We start from the raw sequence: 17,267 nt of genomic DNA, 5'->3' as shown, positions 1-17,267 counted from the left end.
TCAGGGGAGAGAGGATACACGTATTAAAAAGGGGAGAGGCTGAAATTGGCTGTGAGAGCACGTAAGCCTTCCTGGGGACAAATGGTTAAAGGGGTGGCGGCGCTTCGTCCTTCAAAGAGCTACAGGCGCCGGGTAAGCCCGGCCTACGCCCGCAGCAGCCAGGTTCGAGCTCCCGCAGCCTCAGGCGCCGGGGAAACACCGCCCCACTGCCGGCAGGGGGCGCGCGCGCCGGCGGCCCCGCCACGTGAGCGCGGACGCCGGAGCGTGCCCGCCGCCAGGCATCAGTAATCTATCCAGAGCGGCGGGTGGCCTACGCGGCTTGCTCGGAGGCGGCGGCGGCTGCGTCTCTAGACTACTCGTGCGCCAGCGGGGAGCGGACCGGCGGGTGAGGCGTTGGTAGCAGCAGCGGGTCTCCAGGTAGCGGCGTCGGGCTCCCAGAGCTGCAGCAGCTCGAGGAGGAGGAGGATGGCGGAGTCATCGGACAAGCTCTACCGGGTCGAGTACGCCAAGAGCGGGCGCGCCTCTTGCAAGAAATGCAGCGAGAGCATCCCCAAGGACTCGCTCCGGATGGCCATCATGGTGCAGGTACGGGCGGAGAGGCCGCTTTGTGCGAGGCTGGGGCTTCCGCGCGTCCGGGGAGGGTGGGGGGAGGGCTGGTCTGGAGCTGCAGGCCGGGCCGGCCCTTTCGAGCCCGCGCGGGGCCTGCGGGCCGCAGCTGCTTGCTCTCGTCCCGTGTATGGACCGCCGGGTGGACCCTTTTGGAAGGTTTTGCTGATCTTGCAGCAAAAGCCCGGGAAATACGGTCAGGAGCTGGTGGTGCCTTTTACTTTGTAAAAATAAGCAGCCGCTTCTGTCCTTATTTCTGGGTTTGTTTTATAGCCATTCGCCTTGGGAAGAAAACGTACGCGTGGTCTTTTGAAGCTAGTCTGGTTTTGACCTAACCTTATTCTGGAAGATTTTTGTCCTACATTGATGGTGGCGACTGGCAAGTGAGGGTTGTTTTTTTTTAATCTATTTTTGGCTATCATTTCAACACCCACTCTCATTTTTTTTAATTATGCAAAACTATGCAAGTTGGTGTCATTTCAGTACAGTGCATTCACTTTTGGCTTAATTTATGGTTTAACATTTTCCTCAAACTTTCCAAGTTCACAGACACGTCCTCCTGATGCCTTTGCAGCTCTCTGGTTTGAGTAAGAGTGGCTCCTGGGGTTTCTCACCTGGGCTTCTTGACAGATTCGGGATTTCCCTCTGGTGGTCCCTGAGGCTTGCCCGATGGCGGGAGGGGTGTTGCAGTGATGTAGTGTGTCTGGAGGTTCCTGCCTCCTTCAGCTCCTGTCTGCCTGCCTAATCAGGGTTCCCACCTGCCCTGTTTTCCCCACTCCCAACAGAAAGCCTTTATCCAAGCTTAGTGCTCATGGTCATGGTACCTTGATTTTCCTTCCGGGCGGTGAGGCAGTATGTGTTTTATGAATGACCGGATGGTACTGCTGGATTTGCAGTAGTTACTGGCTGGAGGGGAGTGGGTATCATAGTGTACTTAGGCTGTCTCATTTCATACTATGGCAGGGACTGAGGCTGTCATCTTGTAATCAGCCTCAGGGCCACCTAGCTCAGTACCTGGCACACAATACTTATTCGTTCAGTCAACACTCGCTGAGCAGCTGCTAGATTCTGGGCACTGTGTTAGGTACTAGGGGCACAAGGAGAGACTCCACGCCTGGGAGCTTCCAGTTTGGTTAAAGGGGTGATGACTGGTAAACATTGCTGTACAGGGGTGGGTGCCACCTGATGGAGCTGTTCCCTAGGCATGATGTGCCCAAGATGGGAGCTCACCACAGAAGTGGCAGGAAGTTGAGGATGCAGAAGTGGGCAAGGCCTACCATTTGAGGCGTTATATCTCCTGCAGAGCATCTTTTCACCCTAATGTTTGGGCCGCCGATCCTATGAAGTTGCTATTAGCGCAGGAGCTCTTAACCTGGAGTCTGTGGGATGGCAGATAGAACTCAAGAGGTCCATGAGTTTCCGCGAGAAAAAATATGCATCTCTATTTTCACTAGACTTAAGTTACAATTCATTACTTCCTACAATTATGAATGTAACCTGCAAAGCAAAGGCGCGTTAGCAGTACCTGTGATTTTTGTCGTCAGTAGTAGTTACTGTTATTTTCACATCACTTTACAGTTGTTGGGGATTTCTTAAAATAACCATTTACACTCATCGCTACAAGATCACAGTAGTTATTAAAGTGGGTACTGTGTCTCGTTATTTAATACTTTAAAGCTTGTAGATTACTGTATCTCAGTAAACATTTTAAATGTTTTGATAATTATTTCAATATAATTGATTTCGTTTGTGAGCGTATGTATTTTATCGTGCATTTTAAAATGTTAGTCTGAGAAAGGGACATCCATAGCCTTCGCCTGACAGCCAAAGATGACCCTGTTCTATTGGGAAAGACAGAAAACCTCAGTCCAGCCAGTGTGTGGAGACAAGGACACTGGTGAGGAATGAAGAGGTGGGTTGGCTCTCTCTATCGGAGTCCAGGCGGTAAGAAAGTCTAACATTCTGGATCCTTCTTGATAGTGAAGGAAATTATTATTAAAATTAAGTGTGGTTTTCTCTAACTGTAACTGGGGGTGGGGTTTTAACTCAGAATGTAACATTGGTCTTGTAGGCTGAGCTGGTGAAGGCCAGAAAGAAAGAAGCCATTCTTGCCCACCCGCCCCCGCCCCACTTCCCTTGGATTTAAATACCTTCTTTTACATTTTGTATGGGAGGATTGTTCTCTGAGTATCAAATACCTGATACTTTAGCTGGCATGCTCTGGGGCAGCCTCGAGGGGATGAACTGGGCCTTCCAGCCTTTTGACTTGTTGGTGTTCTTGGAAGGACCTGTAGCACACTGCGTGGTGACTTTCTTCGTGCTAGTGGTCATTCCGCTCTCTGCGGGTTAGTGGGCCGTGGTATGGCCTCCTTTTGTGGCCGGTTTCTCTGGAAACAGACTGAGTGGCTGGGTAAGGACCCTGGTACGTGGTAGGCGCTCATGTTTGCTGAGTGTACAGCGAAGGATTCGGCTGCTTGCTCGAGCCTGGTAGCTGCCGAGCGGAGCCAGTAGTCTTGTGCCCTTGGTCCAGTTCCCTTCCGGCTGTATCAGTCTCAGTCCTAAGTTCTAAAGTAAAGCCTTGCCTTGGTTAAGGGGTCTTTCCTCTTTTGGGGGAGGACGGGAGCCCTAACAGTCCCCCAAGCCTGTGCTGTGAGTACACCCTTGTGCACGCCTCCTCTCTGGTGTCTGGCAGTGCGCCAGTGGTTGGGGGCATGGCACCCAGATCGAAGTTTAAGGGGTAAGTGTCGGGCCCCAGCAGAGCCAGGAAGAAATGCCACGGCCATGAGTTCCAGTCGGGGCAAAGCCGCTGAGCCACATGCCCCCCTTTGCTCTTAGAGCAGGCTTAGACAGGGGTCCCAGGGCGGGAAGACCCAGGTCGAGGCCACCACAGATGTTGTAACAAGACGTCCAGATGCTTAACGAGGTGTCGGCTGCCTTGGTGAAAGTTTGAGAGCCAGGGCACGAGTCTACTCTCTGAAATGCCGTTTGTCGTCTGGTTGGGGGTGGGGAGGGCTGTCTCAGGTTTGGAGGGAGCGTCTTTTCCACGGCAGGAGTTCCTCCATCCCACCTTTCTTCCCTCTTCCCTCCAGACTTGGGGCATTCCGCAGACACTGTGTGCCCGCCGTGAGCTGGCGTTGCCAGTTGCTAGCAAGGCAGGCATCGTGCCTCTCTGGGAGCTTCTAACCCGACGCAGGACACAGACGTTGATCAAATAATAACCCAAATGGATCTTGACTCTGCGGGGAAATGGGAAGGGGTGTCATGGGACCTGACGAAGTGCCGTTCGCCCCAGGTAGGGCTGGGGCACATTCTGGGCCCAGGGAACAGCCGATGCTGCTGTAATCCCAAGCTGCTTGATGCTGAAGAGTCCTTGTGCCCCAGCCTTATTAACCCCACACTTTATTTAATACCGTATATTAAATCCAGAGAGAGGCCGCTCACCTAGTAGTAGAGGGCCAGTTGGAGATCTTGTCACTGCTTTTTCAGAGTACTTGCCCTGTCCGCACAACTCCATCCTGAAAGTTCTGCATGGTATTTATTTTTAATGCTGTTTTATGCCATCTGCTTGACATTTAGACTTATGTTCTATCAAAGCAGATGTTTGGGGCCTCTCTTGCTCCAGTCAGACCGTTTGTATATTTTTAAGTACCTCTTCCTGCCGAGCAGTGTAGTGGAAAGAACCGTGGTCACTGTTTCAAGTTGAGGCCGAGTCACTTGCTGCCTGTCTGACCCCCACCCCCATGCAACTGTGAAATAACGGTGCTGGTTCCCCAGAGACAACTGCAGGGTATCCCCTGGTGGCCGGTGAGGGGCAGGAGGGACCTCCCAGCTGCTGGGGGTGAGGTGACACCGCCCCCCCCGTCCCTCTCCCTCGTAGAAGTCCTTCATCCCACGCACATCTGCGTGGCTCGCTGCTGGTGTGACGCTTCTCTGACACAGTTGCTTGGCCTGGCGCCTGAGCTTGGGCTTGTTCTGCATTGTTCTAAGTGCACAGAGCCCTTTGGGCCTGGCGGTGGCACCTCTCCACGTGTGGGCGTGCGGGACGCAGGACTTGCGTCTCCTGTGCCCTCACTGAGCTCTGGGCTGAGCCTGTGACTGAAGCGCGGCGGCGACTTTGGTAACAGTACGCTGAACTCTTAGCCAGAACGGCGGTCAGTCCCGAGGGATGTCCTGGTCCCTGTCCCCAGGGCGGGCTCGGCAGGCAGCTTTCATAGCTGAGGGGTGGGTGCTGATTGCCCATGTTGGCAGCATTTCCCCTGCGACGTCGGGGAGTGGAGAGGAGGCTGCCCTTGGTTTACAGGTAAGCAAACGGGGGGCTAGGATCCCAGGTGCTGAGTGCCGGGCCTGAGGCTCACTGCGCTTTCTCCTCCTCTGGTTCCGCCCTTCTAGTCGCCCATGTTCGACGGAAAAGTCCCGCACTGGTACCACTTCTCCTGCTTCTGGAAGGTCGGCCACTCCATACGGCACCCTGACGTCGAGGTGGATGGGTTCTCCGAGCTCCGCTGGGATGACCAGCAGAAGGTCAAGAAGACGGCTGAGGCTGGAGGAGTGACGGGTGCGTGCACACCAGGGAGGTGCAGGGGTTGCCCCAACCCCCAAAGCTTCCTGGGTTGTGGGGGGGAGGGGGAGATTTTCTGTGGCAGCAAAGAAAAGGTCCTTCAGCTTACCCCTCTGTTATTTCAGCAGCGCCTCAGGGACCCAGTGTTGTGTTTGGTGCAGGATATTTCTCCAGATGCTTGAAATGTAGCCTTTACATTTGTTGCAGTTGTTATCTTTAATAGACCTTGTTTTTAGAGTAGTTTTAGGTTCACAGCAAAATTAAGCGGAAAGTACAGAGAGTTCCCATGACCTCCGCCACTATCAGCATCCCCCAGCAGATGGTCCATTTGTTACAGTCACGGAACCTACACTGATACATCATCACCCAAAGTCCGTGGTTTATATTAGTCATCACTCGTGGTGGTGTACATCTTACATGGGTTTGGGCAAATGTATAATGACATATATCAATCATTATAACGTCGTACAGAGTATTTCCACTCCCTTATAAAATTCCTCTGTGTTCCACCTGTTAATCCCTCCCTCTGCCAACCACTGACATTTTTCCTATCTCCGTAGTTTCATCTTTTCTAGAATGTCACATAGTTAGAATCAAACAGTATGCAACCTTTTCAGATTGGCTTATTTCATTTAGTAATAATGCATTTAAGGTTCCTGCATATCTTTTCACGGCTCAGTAACTTACTTCTTTTGGGCACTGAATAATATTCCATTGTTGGGAGGTACCACAGTTTATCCATTCACCTATTTAAGGACGCTGTGGGTGCTTCCAAGTTATGGCACTTATGAATAAACCTACTGTAAACATCCATGTGCAGGGTTTGGGGTGGACCTAAGTTTTCAACTCATGTGGGTAAATACCAAGGCACACAATTGCTGGATTGTATGGTAAGAGTATGTTTAGACTGTGAGCTGTCTTCTAAAATGGCCAAACCATTTACATTACCACCAGCAATGAATGAGAGTTCCTGTTACTCCACGTTCTTACCGGCATTTTTTACCAACGTTTTGGATTTTGGCCATCTAAAATGTTTGTAGTGGTATCTCATTTTAATTTGCGGTTCCTTAGTACCATATGATGTTGAGCATCCTCTCACATTTCTGTCTGCCATCTGTATATGTTCTTTGGTAAAGGGTCTGTTCAGATATTCTCCCAATTTTAATCAGGTTCGTTTTATTGAGTTCCTCATATAGTTTGGACAACAGTCCTTGATCAGATGTGTCTTTTGCAAGTATTTTCTCCCAGGCTGTGGCTTGTCTTTTTTATTCTCTTGGCACTGTCTTTCACAAAGTAGACATTTTTGATTTTAATAAAAGTCCAGCTTCTCAATTATTTCTTTCATGTACTAGGTCTGCTATTGTATCTAAAAAGTCATCACCATACCCAAGGTCATCTAGACTTTCTCCTGTGTTATCTTCTAGGAGTTTTATAGTTTTGTGTTCTATCAATACATTTAAGTCTGTGATCCATTTTTTTTTTTTCCCTAAAGACTGGGTGTGGGAGTGCTATTTAGACAAATCAGTGATACACAGTATTATTCTGAAAACAATGTTTGTTTGTTTTTAAATGAAAGCTTCTTTATTTGTGTTGGGTCTTCCTTTCTGTGCGAGGGCTTTCTCTAGTTGCAGCGAGCGTGGGGCGGGGGTCTCTCGCTGTCATGGCCTCTCTTGTTGCGGAGCACAAGCTCCAGACGCGCAGGCTCAGTAGTTGTGGCTCACGGGCCTAAGTTGCTCCGCGGCATTTGGGATCGTCCCAGACCAGGGCTCGAACCCGTGTCCCCTGCATTGGCAGGCAGATTCTCAACAACTGCGCCACCAGGGAAGCCCCTGCGATCCATTTTGAGTTAATATTTGCAACAGGTTTAATCTGTTGTCTAGATTAAATTTTTTTGCATGCGGATGCCCAGTTGTCCCCGCACTACTTGTTGAAAAGGCTGTTCTCCACTGTGTTGCCTTTGCTCCTCAAACATCAGTTGATTGTATCTGTGTGGGTGTACTCCTGGGCTGTATTCTGGCATATTTATCAATTTGTGTATTTCACCAGTACCACACTGTCTTGATTATATAGCTTTATAGCAAGTCTGGAAGTCAGGTAGTGTCAGTCCCCTGACTTCGTTCCTCTTCAATATTATATTGGCTGTTCTGGGTCCTCTGCCTCTCCATATAAGCCTTGGTCAGTTTGTCAGCATCCGCAAACTTGCTGAGATGCCTTTAAATTTTAAACAGTTTTTTTTTTTTTGTCCCCTTTTGAAGGTCTCCTGAGACTGAATTCTCATTTCTCTGCCTTGCTGTGAACTGACCCAGTTTAACCTGTTGTTGTGACTCCAGGCTGTTGATGAGAAAAAGTTAAATCGTCCCAGATCCTGTAATTCAGAAAGAACTATCATTAATGTTGTGGGTGTCTTATTAGAAAATTATTTTCTATTCAAAATTTTTTTTTTTGCGGTACGCGAGCCTCTCACTGTTGTGGCCTTTCCCGGTGCGGAGCACAGGCTCTGGACGCGCAGGCTCAGCGGCCATGGCTCACAGGCCCAGCCGCTCCGCGGCACGTGGGATCCTCCCGGACCGGGGCACGAACCCGTGTCCCCTGCATCAGCAGGTGGACTCTCAACCACTGCGCCACCAGGGAAGTCCCATCTTAACCATTTTTAAGTGTACGTTTCAGTGGTGTTAAGTGCATTCCCATTGTTACGCAGTCATCACCACCATTCATCTCCAAAACTTTGCCATCTTCCCAAACTAATACTCCATACCCATTAAGCACTAATTCCTCATTACCTCTCCCCAGTCTCTGACAACCACTCTTATTTCTGTCTATGAATTTGACTACTTCTAAGTACCTCATATGGATGGAATCATACAGTATTTGTCCTTTTGTGTTTGGCTTACACTATATTTGTCAATTTGTGCCTACTATTTCACTCCACCTAATGTCTTCAGGGTTCATTCGTGTGGCGTGTGTCAGAATTTCCTTCCTTTTTAAGGCTGAATAATATTCTGTTACATGGCTATACTAGATTTTGTTTATCCATTCATTCATTGATGGACACGTGCGTTGTTTCTGCCGATTGGTGATTGGTGAACGTTGGTATACAGATACCTGTTCCAGACCCTGCTTTCGTCCTCTTATGTATATACCCAGAAGTGGAATTGCTGGATCGTATGGTTATTCTAGATTCAATTTTTTGTGTAAACTGCAGTACTGTTTGCCACAGCGGCTGCAGGATTATACATCCCCACCAGCAATACACGGGGTTCTGATTTCTCCACATCCGTATCAACACTTTTATTTTCTGGATTTTGGCGGGAGGGGAGGGGAGGTTGGTTTTTCAGGATTTTTTCTTTTTAGTAATACTCTTCCTAATGATTTGAAGTGGTATTTCATGGTGATCTGGATTTGTACTTCCCCATACCTACCTATTACATTATACAGCTTAATATTTACTCTTCATCTTAAGTTACGGATTTCCGTCGTTGTTGTTAAAGGTACGTAGTATTCACTTCTTGAGGTCTTGCTCAATTTTGCACACCATTCACGTATTTGACATATTAATTTCATTGAGTCCTTGCCCCAGCCCTTTACCAGTTTTTCCAGTTGGGGAGCTGAGACACCTAGAGGTTAGGTAAGTGGCCCAAGGTTATGCTGGTGGTAAATGTTCAAGCTGAGATTCAAGTCCAGACTCTCTTGCTTTTGAAGCTAGACTTTAAACCATTTGGCTCTATTACACATAGAGCTGCCGCAGATTTCTGGTATATCCTGGGCACCTGTCCAGTTTTTTCTTTAATTCCAAGAGGGGGGAAATACTGCTGAAAGAGAGAAAGTATTTGAAGGCCTTCTGTGTGTGTGCCAACTTGCCTTTCAGAAAGGTTGTATCAGTTCCACTGGTACCAACAGTATGAGATGTACCCATTTCTCCACTTCCACACCATCCCTAAGTATTTTCATTCCTTTTCATTTTGCTCCTAGTGACATGGAACATTTTGTCATGTGTTGATCAGTCATTTGTGTTACTTTAATAGTTGTGTGTGTCTTTTCCTCATTTTTCTCTTGGGGTATTTTTCTTTTCCTTAGTGAAATACAAAAGATACTAATTCTTGGTCTCATGTTTTGCAAATATTTTTCCTGGTTTGACATATTTCTTTTAGATAGGTTATTTTCTGTTTCATCATATTGAAGCTTCATCTTTTACTAAATGTTCTTGTCATATCTGTTTTCTCACTTGAAGTACCTGGTTTTTTTTTGTTTTTTTAGCGGTACACGGGCCTCTCACTGTTCTGGCCTCTCCCGTTGCGGAGCACAGGCTCCGGATGCACAGGCTCAGCGGCCATGACTCACGGGCCCAGCCGCTCTGTGGCATGTGGGATCTTCCTGGACCGGGGCACGAACCCGCGTCCCCTGCATCGGCAGGCAGACTCTAAACCACTGCGCCACCAGGGAAGCCCAGAAGTACCTGTTTTTGGTATTTTGAATAAAGTATCTGTTTTTGGTATTTTGAAATCTTTCATCCGGAATTTTAAAAATAATGTACATACAGTTATATGCACAAACTTTACGTGTACAGTTCAGTGAGTTTTGACAAATGCATACACACATCTAATATTCACCCCATCGAACTTCTGTACCCGCCACCCCCAGAAAGGTCCCTTATGCCCTTTCCGAGTCATCTTCCGCCTCAGCAAGGTAACCACTGTTCTGACTTCTATCCCTTTGGATTAATTTTCTGTGATTTAGGGTTTCAGGGAAAAAAGAGTAGTATCTTTTTCTCTCCTAAGCTGCTTTCACTCAGCATAATGTCTGTGAGACTTACCCGGGTTGTCTCATGTGTCATCAGTTCTTTTCTTTATTACTGAGGAGTAGTCTTTTGAGTATATCACACTTGGTTCATCCATTCTCCTGTTGGTAACTTTTAAGTTGTTGACAGATTGGGACCATTACAAATACAGCTGCTACGAACACTTGTGTACAAGCTCTGTACGCACATGTGCTCTCGTTTCTCTTGGGTATATAGCTGGGAATGGAGTGGTAGATCATACATTAGATGTACGTTCAGCTTTCTAAAGAAGGTGCCAAACTGGTTTCCAAGGCGTTGTACCATTTTACATTGCCACCAGCACTGTTTGAGAGTTCCTCCACACCCTTGTCAGCACTTGGTATGGTCACTCTTTTTGATATTAGCCATTACGATAAGTGTGTAGTGATATCACGGTTTTAATTTGCATGTCTTTATTATTGAGTTGTAAGAGTTCTTAGAATATTCTAGGTGCGTGTCCTCTATTAGATATAAATAATGCAAATACCTTCTCCCATTCAGAGGTTTGTCTTTTCGTTTATTTACTGACTTTTTAAAAAATTTACTTATTTTATTTATTTATTTTTGGCTGCATTGGGTCTTTGTTGCTGCACGGGCTTTCTCTAGTTGTGGCCAGCGGGGGCTACTCTTCATTGCGGTGCGCAGGCTTCTCACGGCAGTGGCTTCTCTTGTTGCGGAGCCCGGGCTCTGGGCGCGCGGGCTTCAGTAGTTGAGGCTCTCGGGCTCTAGAGCGCAGGCTCAGTAGTTGTGGCGCATGGGCTTAGTTGCTCTGCGGCATGTGGGATCTTCGCAGGCCAGGGCTCGAACCCGTGTCCCGTGCATCGGCAGGCGGATTCTTAACCAGTACGCCACCAGGAAAGCCCTAGTGACATTTTCTGAAGAGCAATCGTTTTTCGTTTTGATGAAGTCCAATTTGTTGTTTTTGTGTGTGTTTTTTTCTCCTTTTTGGGGTAGTAATTTCTGTCTCCTAAGAAATCTTTGCTTACTGTTTAAGGTCATTGAAGGATATGCTCCAGAACTTCTGGGAGTTTTATAGTTTTAGCTTATCTTAAATTATTTAATTTTATTTATCTTAAATTAACTTTTGTGTTAGGTGTGAGGCACACGTTTTTTGTTTTTTTTCCCATGTGGCTATTATTTTGTTCCAGCACCATTTGTTGAAAAGACTTTGGCTTCCTTATCAAAATCAGTTGATGATAGGTCTGTATATGGTCTCGATACTTGGTTCCACTGATTTATGCTACTCCACTGTCTTAATGATTGTAACCTTAGAGTAAGTCATGAAGTCTTGTAGTGTAATTCCTCTAAATTTGTTCTTTTTCAACAGTATTTTGACCTTTCTAGGTCCTTTGTCATCTCCTTACAAATTTTGTGGTAAACTTGTCAATTTCTCCCTCAGAAAAGCTTGCTAGGATTCTGATCGGCATTGCATCAGATCTGTAGATCAAACTGGGGATTATTGACATCGTAGTAAATTGAGTCTTTCGGTCCATAAACACGATATTCAGTTCTTCTTTAATTTCAGCAAAACCTTGTAGATTCAGTGTAGAGAGAGATCTTGTATGTCTTATTAAATTTATCTCTAAGTATTCTGTATATTTTAATGCTGTTTAAATAGTAGTGTGCTTTAATTTCTTTTTCCAGTATGTTTATTGCTAATATATAGAAATGTTTTATATTGACCTTGTGCTCTGCAAATTTGCTAAATTCACTTAATAGTACTAGTAGCTTTTTTGTAGATACTTAAGACTAATCCCAGTTACAATCATGTCATCTACAAATAGAGATGGCTTTACTTGTTCTTTTCTACACTTACACGTTTTCTTTCTTTTTCTTGCCTACTGCACGTATTAGAGCCTCCAGTACAGTGTTGTCTGTGGTAAGAGAAGACAGCCTTGCTTTATTCCTGATCTTAGGAGAGAAACATTCAGTCTTGGAGTTTATTTTTGTATAAGAAAAGAATCTAGTTTTTGTCCCAAATGGTTGGCCATTTTTTCCCAAGATTCTTTATTGAATGATTCAATCTTTCCCCGCTAATTAGGAATGCCACCTTACCACATATTTAATTTTCTTTTTCTCTTGATTATGGAGGTTTTTTTGTTGTTGTTTGTCAGCTCTCTTGTTTTTGTTTTTTTATTGAAGTATAGTTGATGTACAATAGTATATAAATTACAGGTGTACAATAGAATGACTCGTGTAATATATTATATTTATAAAATATTGGTTTTATTCCCCGTGTTGTACAATATATCCTTGTAGCTCCACGTTTCATTATTACATATACTTTTATCTGTTCCTATATCAAGATACTCCTTTTAACTCAACACTCAACTCTGATAAGTGAAGGTGTAATGGAAATTAGAAGGCAGTGTTGGAATTTAGTATGTTACAGGGTTTTCATAGTAAGCACTTACGTTCTTTCCAAAGTGAAGAAGGGGGCTACAGAGGAAATGGAGAGAGGGGGACAGCGAGACCACCACCAGCTGACACTGTGCTGTTTCCAGGAGGCTGCCTGAGAAATTTTTTTATTTTATTGCCAGAAAAGAAGCTCTGTTAACCAACCACAATGGTAAGAAACAAGTGTAGATGAGATGGACCAGCTGTGGTCACCCAGAACACAAGGTGTCCTGGTAGAGGAATCCCAAGAGGTAGAGGAGGAGGACAGGGGCTCCTTGGAGCTGCGCGGAGGCTGCTGAAATGAGCGTGGCTGTGTTTCATGCTTCAGGCAAAGGCCAAGGTGGAGTTGGCAGCAAGACGGAGAAGACACTGGGCGACTTTGCGGCAGAGTATGCCAAGTCCAACAGAAGCACGTGCAAGGGCTGCATGGAGAAGATAGAAAAGGTGAGAGCTTTGGACTTCACCTGTCTGACTTTCTGGACTTCTTGCGTTGGATGTCATCGGATATCTCAAAAGAAAAGAAAAAATAGGGGCTTTAGGTGCTGGCTCAACACCAGTGGTTAAAAATAAAGTGAAGATCTTAGTAGAGACAGGAGATGACAGTCACTTTTCTTCCAGGCAGGTCTGGCCCTGATTATTCATGGTCCAGCCCATGTACGTCGCTGCACCTGCTTTTAGGAGACCTGGGAGAGTTTGAAAAACATTTACACAAGGGCTCTCTCCTGGGCTGTGCAGTGGCTGGGGGAAAGCTGTGTTTTATGGTAGGATTAAGTTTAAGGAGTGTGTTTCTTCCCTGGTATGAGCCTCCAGGTTTCTTCCTCTTAATCAGGAACTTCATTAACCACCCTTCCCTACCACCTCTGGTCCCTGAAGAATGACAGCTGGTCTGGCAGAGTGACGGCTATCTGAGTAGCAGGGACACAGGTGGAGGGGTCGGCCTGTGCCCTTTAGCCTCATTACCCAAGGTGCTCTGATCTCAGGTAAACATGCTGGTTGATTAATTCAAGGCATCGATTAAAGGTTTCTGCCTCCTTGGTATTATACAGGAAATTGAGGTGAGTCAGTGGGTGTTTAGAAAGGAAAAACATGAAATTGCTAGATCTTTTCCAGCTACCTTCAACCGCAAGCATTTGAGGCAAAAGTTAAGGTTCCCAAGGGAATGCCCGAGGCTGTGTGCTGCTGACTGTTGCTTGGCCTGGAGTGGAGTAGTGTCCGGTGCTCCTTGTTACAAGGTTTCCAATCTGGGCTCACAGGCATGAAACTCACTCGGAATGTCAGGCCTGGGAATTGTAAACCTGGGGAGGATGGCGGGGCTAGATTCTAGCATAAGATAGTTTATTACTGCATCTTAGGGGGTCTTCATATGTGTAAAGAGACTGAAGAGTCTGGGTGGGGGGATTGCAGAAAGTCCCTGCTAGAATTGGGGCCTGCACTGGCTCCTTCTGAGCCTGCGATATAGCAGCCCAGGTGTTGTTCTTCACGTCTGCACCAGGTCAGCAGAACATCCTCAGGGTAATGCTGTTACCTCCTCACTTGCCCAGGCAGCAAGGTAGGTGGGTAGCTGGTTGGACTTCACCCCTTCTTAGATGGGGTGCTGAGGCTTGAGGGAAACACTATCCTTGGTGGCATAAAAGAGCCAGAACCTCCCAGCAGCCCTCCCATTGCCTTCGGTGTGGACCTGGTCGCCCCTGGCCCCCCGATGTTTGACCATCCTTCCTTGTCTGTCTTTGGTAACACTTGTGGATTCTCCTACAGGGCCAGGTGCGCCTGTCCAAGAAGATGCTGGACCCCGAGAAGCCCCAGCTAGGCATGATCGACCGCTGGTACCACCCGAACTGCTTTGTTGAGAACAGAGAGGAGCTGGGCTTCCGGCCTGAGTACAGCGCGAGCCAGCTCAAGGGCTTCAGCCTCCTCGCCGCAGAAGACAAGGAAGCCCTGAAGAGGCAGCTCCCGGCCATCAAGAGTGAAGGGTGGGTGCTGGGGCCGGCAGGGTGGAGGCTTCACACAGGCCCAGAGTCCATATCACTCCTGTGTTCCCCTTGCTGCCCGTCAGTAAGCTGGGGATGCGGGCGCTGGGGGGCAGCAGAGCTCCGCCCCTTCCCCAGCTGAGGCAGTCGGGGACAGAGCAGGGAAGGCCTGGGGAAGCTGCAGTGCGTGTTCCTGCCACTGCTGGTGGTCTGTTCCCTGTCCCGGATCTGACCTCCGTGGACAGGCAGAGAGCAAATCCCACTTTCCCCTGCTCCGTCTGAGCGCTCCCCTGGCTGGAGTCCACCACCTCCATCTTTCCTCTGACCCCTGCATGACCCACTTTCACGTCCCCCTGATGTCCTCGTGTGTGGATGTGTCCCTGTGTGTCTGGGTCTGTCTTGAGCACGGCGCTGGGAGAATCTTGACTCTTTAAATAGCGGGGGTGGGCAGTCGATAAGTTATCTGGTTGAGTTCAGATATGGTATGGCTTTCATACGGTGCTAACATTTAGGTCTGTGTTGATCCTGTGGGCACTTCTTTCCTGTGTTCCCTCTGCCGGTCCCTTGGCCCCAGTCTAGTTCTTGGTGACGAGCCCACGGAGGGGGGCGTGGCAGGGCTGCGGTGTACACTGTGCCCCTTGGAAGGTGTAGGGTCGGGGTGACCCCACCTCCCCCTCATCCAGCGGCCTTCGCGCAGTATTTCAGTTCAAAACGCACAAGTTTATTGCACCGCACACGTGGCTCTGGAATGGGAAAGAAAACTGGAAAGTCGGACCCACAGATTTAAAAAGCCTCAGGGTGCTTTGATATGGGGTGTAGGTGTAGGAGTGAACAAGCTCACAATGATGCTGTAACAACCAGCACTGGTTGAGCACTTGTGGCGTGCCGGGCGCTATGCTAAGCCTTTTACAGAGGATATTTCATTTAACCATCACCACAATCCTACGGAGCAGATGGTATTCTTTTCCTTGTTTTTACGGATGAGGAAAAATGCAAGGGTTTGATCTCAGGCCTGTGTGATGGCTGAAAGTGAGTATTAACCTCCGTGGCTGACCTGCCCTGTTTCTAGGGCCTACTGATGACCCTCAGTGCCCCCTCTTAGGTCAGGGGTGATGCCGCTGAACTTGGTCGGCAGCGTTTGCTGAGGCAGACTGGTTGGCAGCGCCTAGGCCACCGCTTGTTGTTGGGCTTGAAGTGGCAACACAGCCTCCCCGGCCTGAGAACAGCCTCTTGGCCTCAGGAGCAGCCCTGTGTCTTAGATTGAAAGGCTCAGCGCCTGGCACTGATGCAGTCCCCGCCCTCAGCTATGGTCTTGCCTCCCGCATAGTCCCTGCCAGAACCTTCCAGGCCATCTCTCTCATCTGTGCTGTGCGGGGTTGTTCCAAGGCCCTGGAGGGACCGCTGGCCCCTCCTAGCAGCTGTGCTTCCTGCAGTGGATGACGTCAGCCACAGACACTGTCTGAGCAGAGGGCGAGCTTCTCAGTGGGCAGGGCCTGGCTGAGCCGCACGAGAATGGCCTTGGGATGGTGTGTCGCCAGAGCTGTTGGCTTTCAGGGCTTTAATGGCTCTGGTTCTTTCCCTTACGTCCTTTGTCTCTTTCAGAAAGCGAAAAGGCGACGAGGTGGATGGAATGGAGGAAGTGGCCAAGAAGAAATCTAGAAAAGAAAAAGACAAGGAGAGTAAGCTTGAAAAGGCCCTCAAGGTGAGTCCCAAGCTGGGCGTCTCCTCTCGCCTTTCAGTCTCAACTCTCGTCCTCATTCTGGGAAGAAAGTTCAAGGAGGTGCGTGTGTCCTGCTTAATGAGAGCTTTAAAAGTTCCCAACTTGATAGCTGTTGGTAAATAGCCTGGTTTTTCCCCCAGGTTTTCTTCCCTCCTCCCAAAGCAATAGTTCTTATGTGAAAGCTAGGCGCCAGAGCAGCGGTAGCCGGGCTCGGCAGGAGCTGAGCTGTCGCTTCCCGCTCGGCAGCCTCACGCTGGGACGGGCACGCCGTGCTTCGGCCACCTGTGCATCACTGTGCCTCCCGGGCCTGTAGCACGTTGGAAACTGCGGATTAAATTCAAGGATGCCACAGGTTCTTGGCACAGGCAATGGCCGGAAGAGATGAAGTTCCATGTTTTTTAATGAGAATCTCTTGTTAAAAAAAAATAATAATAAAAGGCACATATTAAGAGGAGCAAACTGCCCGTTAGGTCAGCGGTCACTGACCAGAGAAATTCATCGCTGTGTTGGTTACGTGTGTGTCGAAACGAAGTAAAAATTGTTAACCAGAAAAAGATGAGTGTTGGGGAAACTAGGGGAGAGCAGTCAGTCGCTTCTCGGGGACGTGATTTCCATGAGCCCTCTGCTGCGCTCTTCCGTGAGTATTCTGGTTTTTGCCGGTGGTGTAAAAAATTAGAAGCAAGTTCTGGTGTGGTTCCAGCTGCTTGATAAGAATCACAGGTTCGGTGTGGTTGTCCTTCAATGAAAACTGTGTCAGTTTGGTGCCAACCCCAGCTGCAGCGGAGCTGGGGTGCTCTTCTGCATTTGCCCTTCATGCCCATCTTCCCCGTCTCCAGTGTTGTCAGAGGTAAAACGAAAATCAGAAGCTGGGAACACTGCACATGGTCCCCACGCTGGCCTCCCATCCTTGATCACGCAGATGACAAAGTTCTGCCTCTCTGATCTAACCTTATACCCTTAGACTTTTGCCTCGTGCTCCCTCATCTCCGTCACCAGTGGCCCAGCACGTGGCGCTGCAGGCAAGGATGTTATCGAGAGAGGCCCTTACAGAGGCTGGGAAAGGGCGCGCGCGCGTGTGTGTGTGTGCGTGCGTGACAAGCGAGTTAAACAACTCCTCGCTCGGTGCAGAGAGGGCCGGCATTTTCCTGTTTTGCAGAGGTGGTGGGGTCTGAGGCTGAGACGTGAGTAACTCGCCCACCACCCTCA

At 48.3% G+C, this 17,267-nt stretch overlaps 1 protein-coding gene across 1 annotated transcript in view; it reads left to right on the top strand.

Annotated features, from left to right (window-relative positions):
* The first annotated feature begins 304 nt into the window (after positions 1–304).
* The window catches only part of PARP1 (poly(ADP-ribose) polymerase 1), a 42,034-nt gene continuing 25,071 nt past the window's right edge, over positions 305–17,267 (top strand). Inside the window, exons 1-5 of the mRNA XM_024739089.1 lie at positions 305–585; positions 4,996–5,161; positions 12,703–12,818; positions 14,130–14,344; positions 15,944–16,043. Of these exons, the coding sequence (XP_024594857.1) occupies positions 466–585; positions 4,996–5,161; positions 12,703–12,818; positions 14,130–14,344; positions 15,944–16,043 (717 nt within the window). The 5' untranslated portion in view covers positions 305–465. The remainder of the gene's footprint in view (positions 586–4,995; positions 5,162–12,702; positions 12,819–14,129; positions 14,345–15,943; positions 16,044–17,267) is intronic.

This window comes from Neophocaena asiaeorientalis, unplaced genomic scaffold (genome assembly GCF_003031525.2).
Source record: "Neophocaena asiaeorientalis asiaeorientalis breed wild unplaced genomic scaffold, Neophocaena_asiaeorientalis_V1.1 scaffold347, whole genome shotgun sequence".
In the NCBI taxonomy this organism is placed as follows: domain Eukaryota; kingdom Metazoa; phylum Chordata; class Mammalia; order Artiodactyla; family Phocoenidae; genus Neophocaena; species Neophocaena asiaeorientalis.
The sequence above is the reverse complement of the archived record's forward strand: the minus strand, read 5'-3'. Positions and strand labels throughout refer to the sequence as shown.